Source organism: Lithobates pipiens, unplaced genomic scaffold (genome assembly GCF_037356315.1).
Source record: "Lithobates pipiens isolate NorthernLeopardFrog02 unplaced genomic scaffold, aLitPip1_a1.2 Scaffold_3, whole genome shotgun sequence".
NCBI classification, from domain to species: domain Eukaryota; kingdom Metazoa; phylum Chordata; class Amphibia; order Anura; family Ranidae; genus Lithobates; species Lithobates pipiens.
Window position 1 is genome coordinate 43292735 of NW_027507790.1, and position 27667 is coordinate 43320401.

Here is a 27667-nt window from a genome sequence, read left to right on the forward strand (position 1 = left end):
ACTAGTTGTGGTGATGTCATGATTCCTGCATGGTAAGTGCCCTTCAAATAAGACACGCTACCAAAATTTGCAAGGATGTAGTTACATTTAGCCCAACTTTTGAGCTAAATGTAATTTATTTTCAAATGCTCTTAAAATAATTTTTCTGTAAGAACTGTAAGGCAGTTTGCATGAGAAAGCAAATAAAGTACATAATAAGGGAGGTACAAAAAATGAACGTAACTACACATGCACAGCATCAGTTGTAATACTTTATTAATATATATAGCATACAGTTAGTGTGTAAATCTTCATTGACTCAAACATGTAGCCATAAAAAGCACAACAAACAGATATTGTAACTTCTGGTCCCGATGTCCTCTAATCTGCAGAGAACTAATTTCATTATGTAAAGATGAATAATATATTAAAAATATAGAATATATTGAAATGCTTTCCAATAGAACATCTTGAATGATTGTATACTCTTCGATATTTGTAAGGCATCACAAATATGTCATAACGGTTCCATTTTTCCCAATCTGCCAAGGCTCCAGAGGGTGAAAGCGCAGCAGAATCCTACAGGAAAAAAGGCCAAAGTTAGGGAACATGGTTGACATTACACAAATATCATTTAAGTAATTTGCAGACTCTGAAAGGCAACACCACCCAAAGATAGCACTTTTTATGATTTTTGCCATTGGAACATTAAAGCGGGAGTCCGCCGTTTTTTTTTTTTTTTTTAAAGCCAGCAGCTACAAATACAGCAGCTGCTGACTTTTAAAATAAGGACACTTACCCGCCCAGCGTGCCCGCGATGTCGGCACCCAAACCTGATCTCTCGATCGTCTCTCTGGTGCTGCCGCCGCCATCTTGGGTATGGGAATCAGGAAGTGGAGCCTTTCAGCTTCATTTCCCGGTTCCCTACTGCGCATGCGCGAGTCGCGCTGCGCAATAAGGATGGACCCGCTGCCTCTGGGATCTGTGTGTTTCCCAGCAGGCAGCGGGGGACTTTCGGAAAGGGGCGTAGATCTACGCCCCTTTCCGCAGAGAGCTATCCCGGAAGTGGGTGCAGATACCTGTACTGTACAGGTACCTGCACCCCCCTCCCCCCTGAAAGGTGCCAATTGTGGCGCCGGAGGGGGGGAGGATTCCAATGAGCGGAAGGTCCACTTTAGGGTGGACCTCCGCTTTAATAAGTTACCACTATAATTATGTCAGTCATTCCAAAACCAAATGAAGGTGTCGTGCTTCCCTTTATTTTGTAAAGCACTGCAAAATCTTTTGCAGCTATATAAAACTTGCCCCATTGTGAACAGAGTCTAAAGGTTCCAATAATGGCAAACAATAAATTCATATTAATTGAAATTGATGATATTATTTAAAAAGTAAAATACAATTATATATAAAAATAACAAATATTTATTAAAAACTGTCATTTTCTGTATCAGTTTTTCGGTCCAGTGCATTCTTCCTTTTCAGTATTGGTACCAAAATTTCCATTCGGTGCACCCCTACTATACATATAAAGCATAAAAGCCATAACTAATACCCTGAATTGATAAAAATGTATAGATAGGCCAGCATCCTGGTGCAGAAAGGACTGGCAGCGATTGACACAGTATATATAACACCTTACATGTTACGGACTGAAAGTCCTTCTTCAGAGGTTTTGTTATCAATTCAGATGGGCATAGGGTTTCTACAAGAAAAGAGTATGCAAGTAAATTTGACATTAATGCAAGGTAATCATATCCATAATTGTTCAGCTAAACAGCAAACCATGCAGTGTGTTAACATGACATGTGATACAAAACATGAACTGTTTTACTTATATGCTCTATGTGAATTGGTTGCCATGTATCTAAAGGAATTGACCTGGTCAGCAAAAATTCATTGGTCATTAGGGCATACATCCTCTAAATCCACCAGGCAGTCAAACCGGGGCTTGCTTCACTACGAGGACTCAAATGGTGGAGCATAGTACAATCAACCACCAAGGCTCGACCAATACTGCTATAAAAATAGTTTAAAAGATATATATGTGTATCAGAATTAATTGCTGTGAAAATATGTCCAACAATCGATTGAAGCAATCATTTGCCCTTGCATCCCAAAAAATATTTGCAGGGCAAGATGTCCTAATATCTATCAAATAATTAGACCAGCCTTAAGAGTGGAATGTGCTTGCTCATAACCAACCACTCCTTCAGCATCTAAAAAGAGGCCTGAGGGCCGGGATAAGAGCACCTGTACGAATGGTAGGGTCGGCGCGCAATTGTCAACGTCTGCGCTCCGGAGTGGAATGCAAAAATACGGAGGCCCAGGAAGGACCTACTCTGCCAAGAAATGGGCGTCCAGAGCCCTCCCATCCTACGCAATGGGAGGAACGGGCCAGGACCCATGCGCGCCGGGAGAGAAGAAGTCCCGTCCAGGTCCGTCACAGGGTAAACAGCAGGATAATGCCCGTACACCAATGAATAAAAATTACAAAAAAAAGGGGACATATATCCTGGTATAGCAGCCAACACAGGTAAACAATGGTTGTAAAAAATGCAGGATGAGTAGGATACATTGAAATGCAGGGAAATATACAGATTGAATTTGTTTAAAGATAACATTACCAGGAATTACAGTGATAAGCACATCACACACTTTTTTGGGGTATATAGAACAACATACAGACACTGATTGCTGCTGTACAGCAATAATATCAATGCCAACAATTGGTGAGTGAAAGAGGTCCCAGCTGGGGCTTCTCTGTACTGCTTGAAAAATATGAATGATTTTTAGTGATAGACAGGCCCGGGCATTTTAAACTGGGCAGTCCTTGGGGGGGGGGGGAGTAGGTCAGAGATGTGGGGCAGGCATTCGCTGGGGTGGTTGGTGACCAGATAGATATTCATCCCGGGAACCATCCTCAAATTCTACAAGGAGACATCCCCAAACCAGCAAAGATGACTCCAGACCAGCAAAGAGACATCACAAGACCAGCAAAGAGACAGTCTCAGGCATGCAAAGAGACGGCGTCAGACCAGCAAAGAGACGGCGTCAGACCAGCAAAGAGACGGCGTCAGACCAGCAAAGAGACGGCGTCAGACCAGTAGATGGACCCATACCTGTAAAGAGATGGCCCCATACCAGTAAAGAGACAGCCCCATACCAGTAAAGAGACAGCCCCATACAGACAGCCCCATACCAGTGAAGAGACAGCCCCATACCAGTGAAGAGACAGCCCCATACCAGTGAAGAGACAGCCCCATACCAGTGAAGAGACAGCCCCATACCAGTGAAGAGACAGCCCCATACCAGTGAAGAGACAGCCCCATACCAGTAAAGAGACAGCCCCATACCAGTAAAGAGACAGCCCCATACCAGTAAAGAGACAGCCCCATACCAGTAAAGAGACAGCCCCATACAGAAAGCTCCATATTAGTAAAGAGGCAGCCCCATACCAGTGAAGAGACAACCCCATACAGACAGCTCCATACCAGTAAAGAGGCAGCCCCAATCCACTCCCTTTCCCCGCCACTCACCCTCCTCCTCCCTGTGCAGCCATCACAGTGTCCTGGCCGGTGTTAGGAGAGAGGCTGCTGCCTGTTTCCTTCAGTGTAGCTACAATGCCAGCACGGACGGCCCGCGCGGTGTCTGTCCCCTGCATGCACTTCCTAGATGTCACAGGACAGGAGCCTTCTTTTCCGCCTTTAGGAATGCCCGTATAGCAGGAGGTGAGCGGCGGCCGCGGTCTGTGTTAACCCCGTCCTGACCGCGGTCGCCGCTTACCTCACGCTGTGCGGCCCAGTCATCAAGAGGCCACTCTTGCTGCAAAATTCAGCCCAGGGACCGCAGCCCACTGGGCAAACGCCCATTATGCCCTATGGCCAGTCCAGGCCTGGTGATAGACCTTAAAAAAGATAATTACCAAAAAATAGGCATTGAAAGGATTATCTTACATATCCAATTCACAAACCCCAGACTCAAATCCTGGGAGATGAGGCCTTTAATTTTAGGCCCTATTGAGTCCTGGGGCTGTGATAGCCTTCAGATGAAAAATCCATTTCAGTCTGCAACAATAATTTGTTATAATCACCTCCCCGAGATGTGGGGCCAATGTGCCAATTTAATTTTTGTACATCTATCACCGTGTATAAGAGCACTGTGCCTGCCTAAAGGTAGAGCTAAATCTTGTTTTTGAATACTTACTACATGTTGGTAAATACGACACCAAAACTCTAGTTTGGTCTTACCGACATAAAAACTGCCACATTCACAGGTGAGTAAATACACCACACCTGTGGTGCGGCAGTTTGTATAATTTCTAGGTTTGAAATCTTCCCCATTCGGTAGGGTAATATTTTTCCGTGTGTCCATATATTTTGAATCTCCACATGGAAAAGTACCCCAACATTTTTTTTTTTTTTTGTTTAATGGTAAATGCACTGTGCATTAATTTATCCCGAAGTGAGGGAGCCCGTCTGAATGCAATTAAAAACCGTACCAAATAATGGTGCCAAAGTTGCATCCGTATGGAGCAAGTGCCAATGTTCTTGTAAAATATTCCTAACTTTTTTATGTTCAGAGGTATATTGAGTGACAACCTGAATTGAGTTGGCAGTCTCAATCTTATTTTGTGGGAATAATAATTCTGATCACATTTGATTTTTTGCCTTATGATAGGCCTTTTTCAAGACTGAGTTAGAGTAATCATGGGGTCGTAATCTCACTCTTAAATTGGCTGCTTCCTCTTCAAAAAGTGCATCAGTAGAACAATTCTGTTTGGCATGTATGTATTGGCCATATGGAATGGAATTGAGATGAAATATTGTGTAATTTTCCCACGTGGTCACATTAGATATTGTAAATATATGGACATACGGAAAAATATTACCCTACCAAATGGGGAAGATTTCAAACCTACACAATATACGAACTCCCGCACCACAGGTGTGGTGGATTTACTCACCTGTGAATGCGGCAGTTTTTATGTCGGTAAAACTAAACTAGAGCTTTGGCCTCATATTTATCGACATGGAGTAAGTATTCAAAAACGAGATTTAGCTCTACGTTTAGGCAGGCACAGTGCCCTTATACATGGTGACAGATGTCCAAAAATTTAATTTTTGGAACTTGACCACATTAGCACCACATTTCGGGGAGGTGATTATAACGAATTATTGTTGCAGACTGAACTCAGCCCCAGGACTCAATGAGGCCTTTAATTTTAGGCCTCATCTCCCAGGACTTGAGTCTGTACAGAGAAGCCCCAGCTGGGACCTTTCATCACCAATTGTTGGCATTGATATTATTGCTGTACAGCAGCAATCAGTGTCTGTACGTTGTTCTGTATACCAAAAAAAAAAAAGTGTGATTTGCTTATCACTGTAATGCCTAGTAATGTTGTTATCTATAAACAAATTCAATCTGTATATTTCCCTGCATTTCAATGTATCATACTCATCCTGCATTTTTTACCTGTGTTGGCTGCTATACCAGGATACATGTCCCCTTTTTTTGTAATTTGTATTCATTGGTCTACGGGCATGTTATCCTGCTGTTTACCCTGTGGTGGACCTGAGCGGGAGTTCTTGGCTCCTGGCATGCAGGGGTCCTGGGCCGTTCCTCCCATTGCATAGGATGGGGAGGCTCTGGATGCCCATTTCTTGGCTGAGTAGGTCCTCCCTGGACCTCCGTATGTTTGTATTCCATTCCGGAGCACATACATTGGCAATTACGCGTCGGTCCCGCCCCTCGCTAGGGGCCGCACGCCGCGAGTTTGGGGGACTCCAGGGAGATGATTGGACTCTACCCTTCATACAAGTGCTCTTATACCGGCCCCCAGGCCTCTTTTTAGATGCTGAGCAAGCACATTCCACTCTTAAGTTTGGTCTAATTATTTGATAGGTATTAGTACATCTTGCCCTGCTGTCAGGAAAGGTTCCACCCGCTGATGATATTGTCTGACATTTGGCGTGCAGTACTGTGGTCCACCAGCAGGTGTCTCCTGACAGTCTGGAACTGCCTGGGAGCCTTCCCATTAATAGTATTATATGATCCTTGGGCCACAGTACTGGTGTCCACCAGCGGGTGGTTCCTGGCAGTGTGGGGCCGACATCATCTCCTGCAATTAGGCGTCACCTGAGTAATTGCAGGAGGTGTGTATAAGTACCCGGCAGACACACTGATGCCTTTCCATGGTATCTTCCTTGTGCCCTGAACCTGTTCCCATCTGTTTCCTGAACCCTGGACCCTGAGCCTTGTACCTGATCCGTCCCTCTGGTGACCCATCCATCCTCTCCTTGTCCTGTTTGTCTTCCATCCCCAGCTGCTGACCCCTTGTTGTCGACCCTTGTCTGGCCCTGTTTATGATTCCGGTATTCCCCTTTACTTGTATATATTTGTCTGTTACTATTTGTGGGTTTCTGTTGGTGGTTGTTTGGTTGCACATTATAGTATATTGGAGGCGGTTGTATTTATTCACTTATCTTAATAAATTATATATTTTCACCTTATCTGCATTTGTTCCTCTGTTGCTGTCAACAGTCAACACCGCTCTGGTCACACCAGATACGTGACAGTATACCAAGGCCATTCCTGAGCAGAAGTGGCTGCACAGAGGAACCATTTTGGTTCTGTTTCACGCTGCTGGGATGAAGTCAGATATAATTGTTTATTATGCTCTGCTGGCAACAGAGAGTTCTGAATATCTCCGCCAGACATTGAAGGGGTGGTCCATCGATCAGCTGCTAGAGATTAGTCGTTTAGCTCACTCTGTGGTTGATCAGGGCAATGCACTGTTTGAGGATGTTCAGCCTTTGATTGTAATGTGTACAGAGCTGGCTCTGCCCTGTATCCCAAAGGGCCATGATGACTTTTCTCCCCCCTTCACCATTAACCAGGTTGCGTCCTTAGTATGGCTGTTGGAGGATGACTCTGCATCCTTTTTTGGAGCACTATACAGTTTGTCCCAAACAGTTGCTGAAAGATTGTATAGATGAAGTGCAGTCCCTGGTCAGACAGAGGGTATGTGAGCCCACTTTTGTGCTACCTGTACTTCAGGCATGGTCAGACCTGTTATGCCCAGCTTCTATCAGCTCTCCACAACCCAGACCTGCTACTAACACCTGCCTGCTCAGACGTCCTTTTTCCCCCATCACCCGTGGCAACCTCAGCTACAGTCCAATATACCCTGCTCCCCACCAAAATATCAATACCCTGTTTCTACTTCCTGCACCTATCCCGCCTTTAACCCACCTGCCTCTTCTCTACTACATGCAACTTCCCCCAAAAAACTTCCTCTGGCCGCTGTTCCCCCTTCCTTGCCATATCCCAGCCCTTCGTTTCAGTATGCCCTACCTACAGTCCTACAGCCACCTACAGATCTCCATCAGTTAAGCCAAAGAAGAAACAAAAGTTCTTCCCCACTCACACGATCCTGCCAGTAACCCAACTTGCTTCCACACCAACCAACCTGCTCCAGTCTGCTTGCAGGCCAGCTGAACCTGATAACCCACCTGGTTCTGCTAAACCTCTGCCTGCTGCCCAGTCTGATGTCCTGGCCTTCCAATCTCATGTCCCGGTCTTCCAGTCTGATGTCCCGGCCTTCCAGTCTGATGCCTTCTAGTCTGATGTCCCGGCCTTCCAGTCTGATGCCTTCCAGTCTGATACTTTCCAGTCTGATGTGCCAGCTTCCCAGCCTGAGGTGTTCCTGTCTGCTTCCCAGCCAGATGTGCCAGCTTCCCAGCCTATGGTGTTCCTGTCTGCTTCCGAGCCTGACGTGCCACTGCCTGTTGCCCAGCCTGACGTGCCACTGCCTTTTGCTCATCTTGATGTATCTGTGTCTGTTGCCCAGCTCGATGACCCAGAGCCTACTTCCCAGCTCCAGGACCCGGAGTCCGCTATCTGCCCTGATGTTCCTACTGTCTGCCTTGATGTGCTCGCTGCCCGGCTTGATATCATTGACTTTTCTCAGCAACGGCTAGTGGGAGCGTCCGGAGGTCGCTCCTTTGAGAGGGGGTACTGTCAGGAAAGGTTCCACCCACTGATGATACTGTCTGACATTTGGCATGCAGTACTGTGGTCCACCAGCAGGTGTCTCCTGGCAGTCTGGAACTGCCTGGGAGCCTTCCCGTTAATGGTATTATATGATCCTTGGGCCGCAGTACTGGTGTCCACCAGCGGGTGGTTCCTGGCAGTGTGGGGCCGACATTATCTCCTGCAATTAGGCGTCACCTGAGTAATTGCAGGAGGTGTGTGTAAGTACCCGGCAGACACACTGATGCCTTGCCTTGGTATCTTCCTTGTGCCCTGAACCTGTGAACCTGTTCCCGTCTGTTTCCTGAACCCTGAGCCTTGTACCTAATCCATCCCTCCGGTGACTCATCCATCCTCTCCTTGTCATGTTTGTCTTCCATCCCCAGCTGCTGACCCCTTGTTGTCAACTCTGGCCTGGCCCTGTTTATGATTCCAGTATTCCCCTTTACTTGTATATATTTGTCTGTTACTATTTGTGGGTTTCTGTTGGTGGTTGTTTGGTTGCACATTATAGTATATTGGAGGCGGTTGTTTTTATTCACTTATCTTAATAAATTATATATTTTCACCTTATCTGCGTTTGTTCCTCTGTTGCTGTCCACACAGCTCTGGTCACACCAGATACGTGACACCTGCACAAATTTTTTGAGATGCAAGGGCAAATGATTGTTGGACATATTTTCTAGGGATGCACCGAATGGGTTTTTTGGTGCCGAAACCGATACCGAAAATGAAAAATACACTAGGCCGAAAACCGAAACCGATACCGAAACAGCACCGATACCGAAAATGACTGTTTTTAAAAAATATTTTTATACAGGAGGTGGTCAGAGACTGGGGACATGGTACAGGAGGTGGTCAGAGACTGGGGACACGGTACAGGAGGTGGTCAGAGACTGGGGACACGGTACAGGAGGTGGTCAGAGACTGGGGACACGGTACAGGAGGTGGTCAGAGACTGGGGACACGGTACAGGAGGTGGTCAGAGACTGGGGACACGGTACAGGAGGTGGTCAGAGACTGGGGACACGGTACAGGAGGTGGTCAGAGACTGGGGACACGGTACAGGAGGTGGTCAGAGACTGGGGACACGGTACAGGAGGTGGTCAGAGACTGGGGACACGGTACAGGAGGTGGTCAGAGACTGGGGACACGGTACAGGAGGTGGTCAGAGACTGGGGACACGGTACAGGAGGTGGTCAGAGACTGGGGACACGGTACAGGAGGTGGTCAGAGACTGGGGACATGGTACAGGAGGTGGTCAGAGACTGGGGACATGGTACAGGAGGTGGTCAGAGACTGGGGACATGGTACAGGAGATGGTCAGAGATTGGGGACATGGTACAGGAGATGGTCAGAGACTGGGGACATGGTACAGGAGATGGTCAGAGACTGGGGCCATGGTACAGGAGGTGGTCAGAGACTGCATGCATGGTACAGGAGGTGGTCAGCGACTGGGGACACGGTACAGGAGATGGTCAGAGACTGGGGACACGGTACAGGAGATGGTCAGAGACTGGGGACACGGTACAGGAGATGGTCAGAGACTGGGGACACGGTACAGGAGATGGTCAGAGACTGGGGACACGGTACAGGAGATGGTCAGAGACTGGGGACACGGTACAGGAGATGGTCAGAGACTGGGGACACGGTACAGGAGATGGTCAGAGACTGGGGACGTGGTACAGGAAATGGTCAGAGACTGGGGACGTGGTACAGAAGATGGTCAGACTGGGGACATGGTACAGGAGATGGTCAGAGACAGAGGACGTGGTACAGGAGGCATCCCCCATTGCAGCCAGTGTGTCCCATTGCAGCCAGTGTGCCCAATTGCAGCCAGTGTGCCCCATTGCAGCCAATTGCAGCCAGTGTGCCCCATTGCAGCCAATTGCAGCCAGTGTGCCCCATTGCAGCCAATTGCAGCCAGTGTGCCCCATTGCAGCCTGTGTGCCATTTTGCAGCCAGCCTGTGCACTGTGTGCAGGGAAGAGAGCCGCCTCCGCCACCTGTTTGATAACAGCGCCGGGAACATCACAGCTTTAATTTCAATTGCTGTGTGTTCCCGGCCGTGCGCCGTCACACGCAGCCCCTCCCCCTTGTCCGGGCACTTTGATAGACAGATCATCCGTCCAATCCTGCGGATGATCTGTCTATCTAAGTGCCCGGACAAGGGGGAGGGGCTGCGTGTGACGGCGCACGGCCGGGAACACACAGCAATTGAAATGAAAGCTGTGATGTTCCCGGCGCTGTTATCAAAAAGGCGGCGGAGGTGGCTCTCCAGCGCTATGATGGGCGTCACCAGGGGCGGGGGGCGGAGCCCCACCCCCCTCCCAGGCCACGCCCCATTTTCGGCTCCATTATCGGCCGTTTTTCTCTTTCGGCAAATTGCCGAAAAGGGCATTTTCGGCCGATATGTTTCGGCGGCCGAAATTTCGGTGCATCACTAATATTTTCATAGCAATTGATTCTGATATACATATATATATATTTTATACTATTTATAGTTGTACTGGTCCATCCTTGGTGGTTGATTGTATTATGCTCCACCATTTGAGTCCTTGTAGTGAAGCAAGCCCCAATTTGTCCATATGATTTGGCTGCCTGGTGGATTTGGAGTATGCATGTCCTAATGACCAATACATTTTTCCTGACCAGGTCAGTTCCTTCAGATATATGCTCTTTGTGAATTGGTTGCCATGCAAGTAAGTAAAGCAGTTCATGTTATGTATCACATGTCATGTTAACACACTGCATGGTTTGCTGTTTAGCTGAACACTTATGCATATGATTACCTTGCATCAATGTCAGATTTACTTGCATACTCTTTTCTTGTACAAACCCTATACCCATCTGAATTAATAACAAAACCTCTGAAGAAGGATTTTCAGTCCGTAACATGTAAGGTGTTATATATACTGTGTCAATCGCTGCCAGTCCTTTCTGCACCAGGATGCTGACCTATCTATACATTTGTATCAATTCAGGGTATTAGTTATGGCTTTTATGCTATATATGTATTGTCTGTATAGGTATAGTATTGATATTTTGCAATAAAATTAATTTTTTTACATTTTGGTTTGATCTGTCTATTAACGACCAAGGGGTCCCTCACGGTATCTTTGGTACAAGGTGTTTTTTTTCCTATGTTTGCCAAATGACAATGATCTAAAACACAAGGCCAAGTTGACCTGTGATTGGCTATAGCAGAATAAAGTGAAGGTTCTGGAGTGGCCATCTGAATCTCCTGACCTCAACATCATTGAGCCACTCTGGAGAGATCTGAAACATGCAGTTCATGCAAGGCAGCCCAAGAATTTACAGGAACTGGAGGCTTTTTGCCAAGAGGAATGGGTAGCTTTACCATCTGAGAAGATAAAGAGCCTCATCCACAAATGACTTCAAGCTGTCATTGATGTTAAAGGGGGCAATACACGATATTAAGAACTGGGGTATGTAAACTTTTGGAGAGATCCGGGACAAGGAGCAGCCAGCCGGCCCGAAGTGCTGCATTAACATTGAAAAGGCTGGGGTGGGTGAGATGGAAGCCCTGCATGTAACCCTGCCTGGGCTTCCGCGATTTCCCCTCCCTCCTCCTCCTCCTGGATCGTCAGAGATCTGTTGTGGGAGGACATCAGCATTGCCACTCTCCTCAAGGTGAGTCCTGAGTCCACCACCACCACTAGCTCAGGCAGCACGTTCAGCTGAATTAAAAAAATAAAAACTTTGAACCTGCTGTCTGCATTGCATTGTGTACACGGGAACAGTTATGCTGGGCGGGAGGGGCAGAGAGGAACTGATGTTCAGGGGAGAACAGATGTGCAAGGGGGGGGGTATAGAGAGAAACTGATTTGTGTGTGTGTGTGTGTGTGTGTGTGTTACAGTGGAGACAAGAGGTGGGGGGGGGGGGGGGTCTACATTGGAGAACAGAGGTGTGTGTGTGGGGGGAAATACAGCGGAGAACAGAGGTGATGGGGGGGAATACAGTGGAGAACAGAGGTATGGGGGGGTCTACTGTGTCAGTGTATTTAGGTCAGGTAGATAGGTCAGTGTATGTATGTATGTCAGGCAGGTGAGTTTAGTGGTCAGCATTGATGGGCATTGGTAAGCCAGGCAGCAACCAGCAAGTGAGCTTACCCCCTGCCACACAACCACACCACCAAGCCAAAAAAAAAAAAAAGCCCATGCCACATACACACCCCCCCCCCCCCCCCCCTTTGCTGGCCTTGGACTTTGGGCTGAAGCCCCTGGTCTTTTTGCCATCTAGCAACGCCCCTGCTGACCAGTAAAACAAAGAATGACGTTAATTTTATTTAAAAAATGCTTGTGGATCCTACAGGAAAAAAATAGCAAGACAAATCCAATACTATATTGGTCTAACTTTGGCTGTATGCAATATGTAATAGGATGAAACATTTTTTGCTCTAGTGTCCCTTGTACTTGTATAACCAGACCAGCAACTGCTAAATATTCAGCACATCTCTATGCAAAAGGTGTCATTACCCTTGTGTTTTTCATGAAAAACCTGAAGTTGTTGCATTTTTTTTTTTTAAGGGGGGTATATTTTGTCTGGAATTCCTCCTGAAAAATAGCAGTGAGTGATGGGTCTAGTCACCTCTCTGCCTACAGCCACTTAGCCATTTATCTGCATGACTGATATTCTCAGGAGATTCAGCAGCTCACCTAATGTGCTGCTCGCTGTTCTCCTCGCTGGAGTGACTGACATAAAGAAGCAAAGCCCTGCCTCAACAAGACAGCCACTTTCACACAGAGGCCAAACCTTCCAACCTTCCTGGATTCGCCGGACCGTCCGGGCGAATCAAGGCTGAGTCCTGGGGTGGAGCCCAGTGCTGGAAGTTGGTTCCAGGGATGGCGCACTAACATGGTTGCGTCTGCCCCACAGTTTGTGCGGCATGTGTGAGGTACCACACCGCAATCCTGTCTGTGTTGCAGCTGGCAGGGAGGTGTTGGCTGCAATACAGAGACTGGATAGGAGTGTGCAGTGCCAGCAACTGAAATGTCCTGTGAATTCTGGCGCCAGTGCAGTAGTTGGCTGTATTTACAAAATGTCTGATCCAGATTAGACCATACAGCAGTCTCTCACCTTGTGACTTGCTGCAATGCCTGATCTCTGGAAGAAAAGTAAAAAAGAAAAAAAAAAAAAAATCTTCCTTTCAATCAGTTCACAATTAAAAGATAACATTTCCAACGGTAGCAGAATGCAGTTTATCATACATCCTCACAGTAACACAGCCTCAATAATGGTTTGCATTATTCTATGTGATTGGGTCGTCAGTTTAAAGGCAGACTGAACAAAAAAATAAAAAAAAGGGTACAGCTTGCCATACTAACCCATCCAATGTTAGTGCTGATGATCTTCTCCACTGAGCTATTGTGCTACGTATCAGCACTCTTTCCAGCATGCTCATTCAACAGAAGCTGTAGACAAGGGCAGAAAGTTGACCAGTTCCTGCCAAACTAACCATTCTCAGTCCAAGTGTACCCAGCTTAAGCATTGCAGAGTTCCTTCCCACCTTTTCAATCTGAGACCTCATCAGAAGGACCTCACTGATCACTTTAAATTGCAAAGAGAAGACATATGTTTTTCAGCAGATACTTTACCTGTCAGGTGTCAGGCCAAGTTCTTTGGTCAGAAACTCAAAAAATTTGGAACTGTGCTCTTTATTCTGTTCTGCAGTTCCCACTACACCAATGGAAGAGATTATCAGCTGTACACATGGTGATGAAGAGCCAGCAATTATCAAAGAGGCTCCGCCTCTGACGGTGACATTCACCCTCTAGGGAAAAAAAGAAAAAGAAAAACAAGTTGGACTGCATAAAATCAGAGACAATCTTGCAATTGTGTCATTTAAGTCTCCAGTCTGGGCTGCCATCGCTATCTCAAGTGGGAAACTATTGCAATAAAATTGTTAGTGTCCATTTAAAAAAAAAAAAAAAAACCCACAGATTAAGAAAAAATAAAATACAAATTATTCACATTTTAAAGCAAATGCAGGTTCACATCAAGGGGTATACATTTGTATCAATTATACTTTAGTTAAGAACAAAGGATATATTCTATATGGCAGCACTGCTGTTAACTGTAGCAAAAGGACCTTACACAACTTCAATGGATCCCTGACCCAGCATGTGTACTCTACATTAATTCTGATCAGGCTGACCTTTACCACTAATGTCCCTGGGTCTACTACAGTAAACTCCAATCCATGTCATGAAATTACACTGCAATAAATTTTCTTCAATCACCTTTTACCAACTCATTTATTACCCAACAAAGAAAATTTCCACACTATCGCTGCCCAGTAGGCAGTGCAACCTATTTACAGTATAAAAAAAGTTATGTCCCAATTCAAAAACTTTTTTTTTTTTATGATTAGGTGTCTGTGAAACCAGAAAAATTATTATTAATATCAACACTAAAATAAGTATCAGGTTTACTGTCTGGATAGAGTAGGGAAGGGTTATAACACCTCTCATGTTATTTTGCTATTGGTTTCAACTGGGGAGATTTACCTTTACTTCCTGCCCCATGGCAAAAAGTCCCAATTGGAAGATTTCCCTCTGTTCCGATTTTGGTGACAACCCAAAATTTGGGGGGATTTCCTCTCTCTTTCATGCTCAGTGATAGTTGCTTCAGCTTCACACATTAACGGGTAGTTTACACTTGCTTCAAAACAAAGCTCTGTGAATGCTACTCAAAGCTCCTGTCATTTTTTTATTTTTTATTACATTTTTATTGAGATTGCATCAAAATAAAACAAAAAAGTTACATTACACAGCCTCAGGGCATACCCCGGCTGAGATAACAACCAATAAAACAATCCTATACATTTATACTTATCTATAAACTTCAAAAGCTCTGGTCATTAAATAAAATGGTTAGCTTACAATTTTGTTTACACTTTACTCATAGGAGTGTGCCAGGTGTGCCTGGGCACATCCTAATCACCCTGTGTGACGCAGATTCCCCTTGTTTAAACCCCTAATTTTTCAGCAAAGCCCCCTAACAGGGCTTCTAATTATTTATTTTTTAAATAAAAAGATAAACACACACACACACACACACACACACACACACCTCTACTGACAGTGTCAATGTATATACACATGCATGTGTTTGAGTTTAAAGGGGTTGTAAAGGTTTGTGGTTTTTTTTGTGCATAGGATGCATTAAGGTGAAAAAACACCCGTCAGTGACCGGCCTCCAAGCCCCGCCATTTTCCTTACCTGAATCCTCGAACTTGACCCACGGGGACGCGCTGTCTCTCTGCCCAGGGTTCTTTGCTTTTGATTGGATAGATTGATAGCAGCGCAGCCATTGGTTCCTGCTGCTGTCAATCAAATCCAATGATGTGGGCGCTGGGGCCGAGTCCTGCATTCGGCCTCTATGGACGCTGAATGCTGGACTCGGGGGCGCGCCCGCAAGGTAACCCCCCCCGGGATAGCGCTTCTCCCAGGAGCCGTGGTTCGGGGCCACTCTGCAAAAACAAGTTGCACAGTGAAGGGAAGTATGATATGTTTGTTATAAAAAAAATAAAAAATAAGGAGTTACTTACCAGTAACATCCTTTTCCCTGGAGTCTTTCAGGACAGCACCATAGAGAGAGACACTGGCTTCTCCCCTCTCAGGGGATACACCACCTTCCAATTCAATATTTAACCACTTCAGATCCGCGCTATTGCCAAATGACGGCATTAGCGCGGACCTACATTTTCAGGACTACGTCTATTGACGTCGTCCTGGTTACGAGCGGCCTGCGCGCCCCCTGAGGGGCGCGCGCGGCGCGCTCTGTGATCGGCGAGTCCGTGAGACTCGCCTGATCACCGATCCGTGTAAGGGGTCGATCCCGACCCCTTATCACGTGATCAGCTGTCAGCCAATGACAGCTGATCATGTGATAGAACGGAGCCGGTAATCGGCTATTATTCCTCCTCGCGCTGACAGCGCGAGGAGAGAAAAAAAAAGCCGATCACCGGCGGCCGTGATCGGGACATCAGTCCCGATCACGGCCATCAATACAAGGGACCACCTGCCACCTGCCTGTGCCCACCTGCCTCCCGCAGTGCCATCCTGAAAAAAAATAAAAGAAAAAGTAAGTGCCCCCCGTCAGTGCCCCCTGTCAGTGCCCATAGTGCCCACAGTGCCACCCACAGTGCCACCCACAGTGCCACCCACAGTGCCACCCCACAGTGCCACCCACAGTGCCACCCAATCTGCCTCAAAGGTGCTGCACCCCAGTGCCGCCCATCAGTGCCCAGCAGTGCCGCCCATCAGTGCCCAGCAGTGCCGCCCATCAGTGCCCAGCAGTGCCACCTATCAGAGCCACCTATCAGTGCCACCTATCAGTGCCCATCAGTCCCATCTATCTGTGGTACCTATCAGTGCCCATCCGTGCCACCCATCCGTGCCACTTATCCGTGCCACCCTTCCGTGCCATCTTATCTGTGCCCATCTTTGCCCATCAGTGCCGCCTTATCTGTGCCCATCGGTGCCGCCTTATCTGTGCCTATTAGTGCCGCCTTAACTATGCCTATCAGTGCAGCCCATCAGTGCCCACCAATGCAGCCCATCAGTGCCCACCAATGCAGCCTATCAGTGCCGCCTAATCAGCGCACTTCAATGAAGGAGAAAAATGACCCGTTTGCAAAATTTTATAACAAACTATTAAAACATGATTTTTTTTTTTTTTTTTTTTTGCATCTTTTTTTGTTTGTTTAGCAAAAAATAAAACTCCGAGCTGTAACTAAATACCACCAAAAGAAAGCTCTATTTGTGGGAAAAAAATGATAAAAATTTCATTTGGGTACAGTGTTGTATGCCCGCGCAATTGTCATTCAAAGTGCATCAGCGCTGAAAGCTGAAAATTGGTCTGGGACTGAGGGGGGTTTAAGTGCCCAGTAAGCAAGTGGTTAAATCTCACCATCCCGCTGGCCTCTCAGTTCTTCAAGAGTACCTCCGGCCAGCTGGGGAGACACAAGAATGTGTCATACTAATCTTTATCTTACCTCACGATCTTATGCGAGGAGTTCTCAGATAGCCAACAATTTGGGTGGGTACCGGTGCTGTCCTGAAAGACTCCTGGAAAAGGATGTTACCGGTAAGTAACTCAGTTTTTCCCTCCATTCATCTTTCAGGACAGCACCATGGAGAGGATAAGTGAGCACCTTACCTTAGGGTGGAACTACTGCCAGCAGCACTTTATGCCCAAAAGGCCTGGTCTTTGACTGACAGCAGGTCCAACCTGTAGTGCTTCACGAAAGTTGCAAAACTGGATCACCTTGCAGCCTTACAGATCTGCTCTGGAGAAGCACCAGCCCATTCTGCTTGAGAAGTCCCCACTGCCCTGATGAAAGGTGTCTTAATACCCTCTGGGGGCTCCAACACCCCCAATCACATAAGCCTGACTAATGGCTAACCATAACCATCTGGCGGCTCTGGACCCTTTCCTAGCCCCTGAAAATAGACAAAAAAAAAAAAAAGGAATCAGATTTCCTAAACAATTTTTTACTGTCTAAGTACTAAAGGGCGCACCTTCTAACGTCCAATTTATGAAGAATATGTTCCTGTTCCCTCACAGAATTTGAGTGAAATAATTTCTTGGCCTCTATGGAAACTAGAGGCCACATTTGGCAAAAAGGCCAGATCCATTTTAAAAATCAAACGGTCCGGGAAAACCTGAAAAAAAAAAAAAGGGTCCCCTAATAGAGAGGGCTTTGAGTTCACTCACTCTTCTTGCCGTCTTAATCACCACCAAAAACACTGTTTTGAGGGTGACCAACTTTAATGTACAAGACTCCAATGGCTCAAAAGGTTCCCCTATAAGGACCTGTAAAACTAAAGAAAGATCCCACACAGGAAAGGGGGGGGGATTCTGACTGGTCTCTGTCTGCCTAAGGCTCTGAAAAACCTAGCTATCCAAGGATCTATCGCTAGCGGCTTTTCCAGGAAAACGCTCAGGGCGGATACCTATCCTTTCAAGGCACTAAGGGCTGTCCACTTGTGACCACAGAAACTCCAATACTGCTACAGAACTGCGTACAGCAAAGGAGATTTCTGTGCACCAGCTATTGAAGCGTCTCCACACCTTTACATAGATAGCTTGCGCCTCCCTTTTTCTGCAACTTACAAGAGTCGTCCCTAAATTATCCAAGAAGCCTTTGCACTTCAGCAACTCCTCCTCAGTAGCCACGCTGCGAGATTCCACCTTTCCACCTGGGGACAACAGATCAGCTCCTGAGAAAGGAGATCTCCTGGATAGGCAGAATCCAGGGAGGTTCCACAGCCAGGCCCCTCCAGATGGAAGAGAACCATGGCCTCCTGGGCCAGTGTAGTGCGATCAGAATTCGGGTTGTATCTTCCGCTTTAAACTTTCTCAGGACTGCTGGAATCAGTACGGGGGGGGGCATAACACCTGGAGAAAACAGCAGCTCTGAGGCAGTGCATCCACCCCGGCCACTCCATCCCATGTGTTCAGGGAAAAAGAAAAAAGAAAAAAAAAAAAAAAAAAAAAGGAACAGGCAAGCTTTTTTGTTCTCCCTCGAAGTGAAAAGATCCACACAAGGCACCCCCCCACTTGCGAGTGACCATCTCGAAGATGCCCTGGTCCAAAACCCAGTCGCCCTCCCTCACCATCTTGCTGAGAAAGTCCGCTACCTGGTTTTGTTCCCCCTTCAAATGTACCGCCGAAAGGTATAGAATGTTTTTTTCTGCCCACGTGAGGATGGATTCCGCCAGGACCCACAAGGATCTGCTCCTGGTACCCCCTTGCCTGTTTATATAGGCCACCGCTGAGGAGTTGTCCGAACTGACCAGTACGTGCTGTCCCTGGAGTTCTCTCTGCAAAGCTATTGGCCATGGCTATTGCCCTCAGTTCCCTCCAGTTCAAGGACTCCTTTGCATCCTCTCCAAGTACCTTGTACCATGCTGGAATCTAGGTGCACCCCCCAACCTGTGCCGCTCACATCGGTCGTGACTGTCCTGGAGACTGGTACTCCAGGCCCTGAGAAAGATTGAACCCATTCCTCCACCATCAGGGACCTCTTGACCTGACTCGGCACAGAAATTAGAGAGTCCAGGGACCCTTGACTGTGGTCCCAAACCCTCAGGATAAACAGCTGTAGAGGGAAAAAATGCAGCCCTGCCCACTGTACTGCCAGGAGCATGGATGTCAGTAAGCCCAAAGATGACATAGCTCTTCTTACTGAGACTTGATGGCTGCCCTGAAGCAACAACATTTGTCCACCTTCTGGATCTTCTCGAAGGGAAGGAAAACCTTTTGCTTTGTTGAATCTAACACGTACCCCAGGAAGATGACCTTTTGGGATGGAACAAACTGGATTTTTCCAGGTTCATGAACCACCCCAAGTTTTCTAGGATGTCTCTTGATACATGTAGATCCTGGGACAACTGCTTCAGGGAGGAGGCAAACAGGAGTAGATTGTCCAAGTATGCGACTACCAAGATGCCTCTGAGCCGCAGGAAAGCCAGAACCTCCACCATGACATAACACAAACTGGTTGGAGGTGATCAAGCTCCCAATCTTCCATTCCTCATTGGGTTTTCTTGGGCTGTTCAGGAGGGTGAAAAAAAAAAAAATCACCCCTCCCTGCCCTTTGCCCTTCTGGCCCCAAGCCTTTTTCTGCTTTTGAGGCTTCAAACTTTCTCTGAGGGTGGGACTTTAGTCTGCTCCCCAAATTTCCTTTTAATGGGAAAGGCTTTTTTCTTATCGGCCATCCGATCCAAAACGGCCTCCAACCCTGGTCCAAACAAAAGATCCCCTGTGAGTGACTGAAGTGTTTGCAATATAAGCGACCCCTTTAAGTAGCATGGAGAAGGAAGACAAAATACTTTCTCTTGGCGTCCCTGCTTCAATGTGCGCCTTAATTTGAGTAAGCCAATATTCCATGTTGTGGGCCACCAATGAACGCCATGGCAGGCTTAAGGTTTCCCTGCGACGAGTCCCAAGACTTCTTCAAGAACAAGTCCATCCTTCTGTCCATGGGGTCTGAAAGAGCCCCCATGTCCTCAAAGGCCAGATCCGTATGCCTGGAAACCTGAGAAAAGGCTGCGTCTAGTCTAGGAGATTTATTCCAGACTAGAGCCTCCTCTTCTGCAAAGGGAAACCTTTGTCTCAAAACCCTTGAAAAAAAAAAAGGTTTCCTTTCAGGATCATGCCATTCCTTCTTGATGGCTTCAACCAAAACATCATTGACCGAGAACTCCCTCTTTTTGTTTCCCCAGACCTTTGTACATCTGGTCACAGAGCGATAACGCCTTATTTTGCTCTTGTATTCCCAAAGTGGTGTGGATAGCTCCTAATAGGCCCTCCACTTTGTCAAGGGAAAGTTTATAACAAGAGGCTCTTGTGGATTCCCCATCCACCCCCCTCTTCAAACGTGCTATCTGGCTCCTCCTAAATTTACTCTCTGGAGCCCCCTGGTCTCTCTCTACTAACAGAGGGAGTATACACTGGGCTAGGTGTAATACTCTGCTGCACTGGTAAAGGATTGTTCTGGGCTTGCGGCAACTGGAAACTAGAAAAAAGTGGCTTAAACAACTGAAAGGTGCTAGAAAAATCCTAGACGGATGCTGCCAGGTCCGTACCCTGTTCTGCCGCCTGCTCCCTCACTAACCCCTCAATGCACTCTTTACAGCGCACCTTGGTCCAGGATTGCCCCATGGTAACTCTACAAGAGGAACATTTCTTCTTGGAACCACAAGGAGATTTGCCTTTGTCTGTGGCTTTATGAAAAAAGAGAGAGCACAGCCATAAATGCCCAATCCCCCCAGCAAAACACAGAGGACCACCAGGACCAACCACCACCAGGGTCCCAGACGCACTCTCCCCCCTCCCCCCCCCCCAACCACCAGGGAGGGGAAACACTTGTGGAGCTATAGGGAGTAGGTAAGGGAACACCAACCCAGGGTTCCACTTACCTTAGAATGGCTGGTGCTATTATGGCAGATCTCTGCCTCCGACATCTCCCACTGAGGATGGTGGTTGATCGTGCCAGACAGCTGTCTCTACAGCAGGGAAAACAGGGCTGCACCAGCCCGACGCTTGGTCCATTTTCTATCCCGCGTGAACCGCACACCACACATGGACAGGCAGTGTGTTTCCACCAGATTTCAGCCTAGAGGAGAGCGGGACTGTGTCCGTGACCACTCTGCACAGCGGAGCGGACAGGACCTGTCATCCACCTGCTCAGCAGAGTGATTCCCCCCTTGCTGAGCAAGCAGAATCCACAAGACGGAGGCTCCTGTGTGAAAGGGACTTGAATAGGACAAATAGGGCGAATTTCACTGAGGTTCACTTATCGCAGAACAAAAACAAGCATGCCCACTTTTAATTTTGTTGTACGCTTTTCACGCGATTTTGCTTAGTCGGTTCAATGGGCTGCCCTATGTGCATTTATCGCCCAAAAGAAGCTCCTGCTCCTTTTTTTGTGCAATAAGCATAGAGCGATTTTTAAACTCATGTTTTGCCACGCAATTCAATTATGTTTGGGTTGCCATTACAGGATGATGGTAAACAAACGCACATCATGCATTCTGCTGCAGTTCGGAATCATAGCCAGAATCACTGCAATTCTGCCTGCGATTACAAAATTGTGAGGTCACAACGGGGCATATCAGGGCCAAATATAGCAATAAAAACAGTTGTCCTTATCTATCTCCAGCTGAAATAAGAGAAATCATTGATACTCAAATCTGAAAGCTTGCTGCTTATGAGAAATAAACTTCCTCAAATAAATTAAACTGTCAGCAGTTCCTGATAGACAATGCAGTTTTCTGAATGTCACATTCAGACAATAAATGACAATACAATCAGTACACTGGCCTGCTGCTCTACTCACTTCCTTAGGTTTGCTGAGGATGGATGCTGCAGCCGAGCACAACTTTTCAGTGAAGTCATCTGCAATATCTTGCTGGGGAATATTGGTGTCCAGATCCAGGAAAGGCATGACTCCTCTTTGCTGCACACAGGAAGATGAATGGCAGCTGAACCAGCATTCATAAAATACAGACTGGAAGTGTCTGATTGGTTGGGCTCTGCTACGCCTCTCAAGTGATGCATTCTTCCCTTTAAAGGTGCAGCCACACACAAAAATGGAGAAAGAAACAGGCAGAGCTGCCACCTCATGCTCAAAGATGATACTTTCTTACAGAAATCTAGTACACGAATGCAATATAAGTTAATATTTTTTTATTGATTGGTGGATTATAGAAAAAAAAAAAAACTTATATTAAAAATGAAAGTGGTTGTAAACCCACTTTGAAAAAAAATTAAAAAACCTGCAAGACAAAGGCATAATGAGCTAGAATGCATAGCATACTAGCTCATTATGTAATACTCACCTGAGATCAAAGCCCTCGTGCCCGTACACAGCACCGGCCGGCAAAATCACTCCTCTGGGTTACTTCCGGGTAGCGTGGCTCCGGCATGGGCGCAGGAGCCACCGGTAACAGCACACTCACTGAAGCAAGCGGCACATGTGTGCCATTGCTTCAGTGTGCATGTGCCAATGATGTCGGCACATGCAGATACAAGGGGATATCTCCTGTGCAGGTTTAGGAGATATCCTGGGTAGCTACAGGTAAACCTTATTATAGGCTTACCTGTAGCAAAAAGTGGTCTCTAAGGGTTTACAACCACTTTAATGCAGTGTTTTATAATAATAGATATTAGAGGCATGTAATGTATGTATACCGTACAAAATTCAAAATACTAACCACAACATACAAGTCCATCCACAACATTGCCCCCAGCTACATCACCAATCTCATCTGCAGATATCGCCCTAATCGTCCCCTCTGCTCCTCCCAGGACCTCTGGCACTCTAGCTCACTTGTTACCTCCTCCCATGTTTTCCTTCAGGACTTCTCCAGAGCATCTCCCTTCCTCTGGAACTCCCTACCCCGGTATATCCGATCAGCCCCTAACCTGTCCACCTTTAGGAGATCCATGAAAACTCATTTATTCAGGGAAGCCTATCCCACCTACACCTAAGAACTGTACCCGAGCCACCCCCATCAAATCATCCCCCACAGCTATTACCTTTTGCACCACCACCCCCTCCCTTTAGAATGTAAGCTCTATGAGCAGGGCCCTCCTGTCCCTTCTATATTAAACTGTACTGTAATTGTGCTGTACCCCCTCTACATTGTAAAACGCTGCGTAAACTGTTGGCACTATATAAATCGTATATAATGTAGCACCCACTACCAATAGGTAGGTTGCTAGTAAGGTAATTTTACTAGGGTTTATCCAGCACAGGCAAATTTAGGCAGGCCTATGCTGCAAGCTAGGCCTGTCTGTTTTGATCTGGGTGCTGGGAGTGATCAGAGTAGCTGGGAGTGTTACCACCTTTTCTCTAGCTCTGGAGCGCCTCCCGCTGTTTCCAGAGAGAAGGTTCTGGAAAGGGGGCTGGGCCTGGAACTGTGTGAGCCCTGGCCAATCCCCATCGAGATTGTCAGGGGGCGGATCTCATATATAAGCTGAGGAGATTCTCCACAGGGGACAGAGTTGGCTAGGTGACGTGAGGAATGGCATGTTACTCAGTCGCAGGAGGCCATCCCCATCTGGGGGGGGGGAGTGTGCCGATTGCAGAAGAGACCAGGGGAGAGCTATGAAAGGAACATTGCCTCTACACGGTCACTGGCAATGTCTCTGCCACCACACGGTCTGATGGTAGGGAACTCCTGGAGCAGAAGGACAAGTGAAACTGACGGTACGCATGGTCCAGTCAAAGTTCCTCATCAAGGACTCAGGGCTGTTAGAAGTTCGGTGAGTGTTACCGCGGCTGGAAGTGCCAAGTGAGTGCCAAGGGCTGGAAGTGCCAAGGAGTCTGTGAAGGGAACTCTGCTAGCACACGGTCACTAGTGGAGTCTTCATCAATACACGCGGTGGAATGATGCTGAGTTTTCTAGACAACTGCTTAGAAGAACCCATGGTGCTGATTGTTGGGGCAAGGTCAGATGAGTCTGGCCATTTAAAACCTTTGAGATTGACATCACGTGGTCTTCCCAGACGATGATTGAGAACAATCCATGACACTGGCAGGTCTCAGCTTTGCAAAGGGGGCAGTGCATGCTATAAATTCTGCAGGGTGCCTAAACTTTTGCAGACACCATTTTTTTTTTCTGTAATTTTGAAAGTGTAAATGATGGAAATAAAATTTAACTTTTTTTGACATATTATAAGAATGTCTAATCTGTAATTTGATGCCATTTGGAGATTTTTCCATCTTTCCTTGGCTTCGTTATTCACATTAATACACATTTTTACCTGGGGTGTCCAAACTTTCGATCCCCACTGTAACTAAGTTTGTGCAGGAGGAACCATGTGTACAGGAGGAAACAAATTATGGGCAGGAGGTAAAGAGATCTAAGAACATTGCTTTTACAAGATCATTAGTGAGGTCTCTGCCACCACACAGTTGGGTGGTAAGGGAACTCTTAGCCCTTGTACACACGGTCGGAGATTCCGTCGGAATGTTTCCTATCGGACCGTTTTGTCGGATATTCTGACTGTGTGTGGTCTGCATCGGACTGTTTCTGTTGGAGTATCCGACTTGCCGGTAAAATTTTCCGACAAAATGCTCCTATCGGACATACTCCGATCATGTGTAGCCTACTCCGACGGACAAAGTGCCACGCATGCTCAGATCAAGTTCCTAGGCCAAAGCTATTGGCTACTAGCCTGAACGTAGTCCCGTCGTAACGAAATAACGTCATCACGTTATGTACAATCGGATTTTCCGACAACTTAGTCCGACCGTGTGTATGCAACATCACTTCCGGACCTCTTCCGGAATTAATCCATCGGAATTACTCCGACCGTGTGTACAAGGGCTAAGATGGAATAGTCTGCGGGAGTTGAGCTGCAGGAAGAGCAAGAGTCTGCATGGAGATGCAGAAGGAAACTAATACTAAATCCTATATGCACATTATATCTTCTGGCTCTAACTTTATTCAAAATCCAAAATCCTTAAAGCGGTAGTAACCCCGCTAATGTTTTTTTTTTTACCACCTGCAAAGCAAAAGGCATAATGAGCTAGTATGCACCGCATACTAGCTCATTATGAAATACTTACCTTAGAACGAGGCCCCGACATCTGGCCCGATCCACGCCGAGGGAGCTGACATGCTCCCTCTGCGTTTCTTCCGGGTATCGCGGCTCCCGCACTGTGAGTGGCCGGAGCCGCGATATCGTCACTCCCGCGCGCATTTCATCCCGGCCGTTTGACCACTGCCGGATTTTCAGCCGAGAATCCCCTTGTGCACATGCGCCGCTGCAGTCAGCGGCGCATATCGAGGGGAATATCTCCTAAACCATACATGTTTAGGAGATATTTTTTTTACCTACAGGTAAGCCTTATTATAGGCTTTCCTGTAGGTAAAAGTAAAAAAAAAGAGTATACAACCACTTTAAATATGATGGCAAAGACTTATCCTATGGGCATCCCATACTCCCATCCCTATCCAAGTTGTACCCCATAATAAAAACAACAAAAACAAAGCTTGCAAAAGACTGTTCATTGTCTCTGGAAGTGATGTATGAAGTCTGGCAGTGGGGTGATTTGGCAGATTGTTTGTTACTAGCTGCAACACCATGGCTATAATAATAATAATAATAACAGTGGTGTAGCGGTTTCACCTAGCAGCAAGAAGGGTCGCTGGTTCAAATCCCAACCACGACACCATCTGCCTGGAGTTTGCATGTTCTCCCTGTGCCTGAGTGGGTTTCATCCGGGTACTCCGGTTTCTTCCCATACTCTCTTGTAGGTTAATCAGATAATGTGTTAAATTGGCCCTAGTATACGTATGAATGTGTGTTAGGGACCTTAGGTTGTAAGCTCCTTAGGGTAGGGACTGATGTAAATTCACAATGTATATGTAAAGTGCTGTGTAAATTGACAGCGTGATAAGTACCTGAAATAAATAAATAAAAATACAGCACTGTCAATTTAAAGTCACATCAGTCAAAGACCTTACAATCTTAAGCTGGCCATACTGATTCATTGGTTCACATAGCTAGCTCCCAATTATACCTGATTTTGAGGGAATGTCCCTCTTTTGGAACAATGTCCCTCTTTCCTCCTGATGTGTCCCTTATTTTGGTCTGATCTATATACAGGAGTTATGTATAAAATGCACTACTTATCTATCAAAAAGTGTTTCCCAGTTCTATATCTTTCATCCAATTTCTGAATTACTGCATTTGTAAATTCCAAAAGCTAGTATAAAGGAATAGCAGGGGTAAAAAAACACTTGTGGGTTTAACCCATTATTACTTTTTGTACAATTCTCCCTAAAGGGGGGCATGGCAGGGGCATGTCATATGCCTACATACTTTTGCTAACAGGTGTTCCTCATTCCCATCTCAGAAAGTTGGGAGGTATACATTCAGGCTGGGGTCGCACCGCAGCACGGAGTGGTTCACAGCAGGGATCCAGTGCATCTCCATTTACAATTTTAGGTCCGATTTCAGTCCGAATTTTTGGCTGAATTCAGACCTGAAACGTATTACACGACTGTGCAATACTCACCGAAGCCTCCCCGGATATGATATGTGTGATCTGGCTCCATAGAGAGTCGGTCACAATCTCCTGACATGCAAATCAGATGTAGGGAACCCAGCCTTAAGGTGGATGCGGGAATTCTCTGCTGGGCTATTGTATTCTGACAGCGGGGCTGACCAGCACGCAGCCGATTAGCCACATGCACTGATTGAGTGGAAAGTTTTCCAACATTTCTACTCAAGAGAATCTGATTGTTAGATCAACTACTCTGTAGCAGGAACAGCCATAGATGGATCAAAATTCAGCAAAACCCTGCTGAACCGGTCGACTTTCGATCCATCTATAGTCAGCTTAAAGGAGTAGTAAAGGCTGATTTCAAAAAAATAAAAATCTTCTCCCTGCAAGACAAAGTTATAATCTGCAAGTATGCGTCGCATACCAGCAGATTATAAAATACTTACCCCATAACGAAAAAAAAAGTAAAATATAAAAATGCAGCTCAGCCGTGCATTTTTACTGCCCACCCACCCCTCAAACACAAGTGTACAAAAGGCATCTCACAGTGCCTTGTGATCTTTAGGCCTCAAGCATACATTTTTTTTTTCTGCTTCCAAACACCCCTCCATGTTATTTTATGTGTCTATGCACATGTAAAATTTTAGAATTTTTAGTGGCAGGGGCGTTTACAAGCAGGAACAAAAAAAACAGGACCAGTGCATCCAGGAGCAGCAGTGTTTTGACCAAAAAAAGCTTCAATTAAAAATGCATAAACGCATGTTAACGCTAGGCACGTTTAGCATCCTGTATGCACGAGGCCTTATAGCATCAGGATAATCATTCACACGGCAAAGCAGGTACTCTGTGGCTCTGTCAAAGTGTGTCACCTGTTGTTGTGTATAGCTGTACAGTGGTACAATCTGTAACACACAGTGCAGCTATAAATGAAAAAAGTCAGCACCCAACAGCATGCGACACACTGTGACAGAGCCATAGAGCACCCCCTGTGCTATGTAAATGATTATCCTATGCTGAGAATCATAAGGCACTGTGAGGATGTGGATGATTTTATTAAGATTACAACGGGTGTTGTAACACCTCAACTCACTGTGTGCTGCC

General features: G+C 46.4%; 1 protein-coding gene across 1 annotated transcript; it reads right to left on the reverse strand.

The window, feature by feature from the left end:
* Window positions 1-238: 238 nt before the first annotated feature.
* On the reverse strand, window positions 239-22050 carry LOC143940328 (D-dopachrome decarboxylase-B-like). The gene is made up of 3 exons (XM_077461574.1): window positions 21884-22050; window positions 13629-13804; window positions 239-558 (listed from the first exon to the last, which is right to left on the reverse strand). The coding sequence occupies exons 1-3, from the start codon at window positions 21989-21991 to the stop codon at window positions 486-488; spliced, it is 357 nt and encodes a 118-aa protein (XP_077317700.1). The 5' UTR covers window positions 21992-22050; the 3' UTR covers window positions 239-485.
* Window positions 22051-27667: the final 5617 nt, after the last annotated feature.

What these genes read in the sequence shown, in the direction of transcription:
- LOC143940328 (XM_077461574.1), bottom strand. Translation starts at nt 21,991, where the DNA reads ATGCCTTTCCTGGATCTGGACACCAATATTCCCCAGCAAGATATTGCA. An exon ending in TCCTCAGCAAACCTAAGGAA is followed by an intron (nt 13,805 to 21,883) that starts GTGAGTAGAGCA and finishes TTTTTTCCCTAG; the next exon opens with AGGGTGAATGTCACCGTCAG. An exon ending in CTTGGCCTGACACCTGACAG is followed by an intron (nt 559 to 13,628) that starts GTAAAGTATCTG and finishes TTTTTCCTGTAG; the next exon opens with GATTCTGCTGCGCTTTCACC.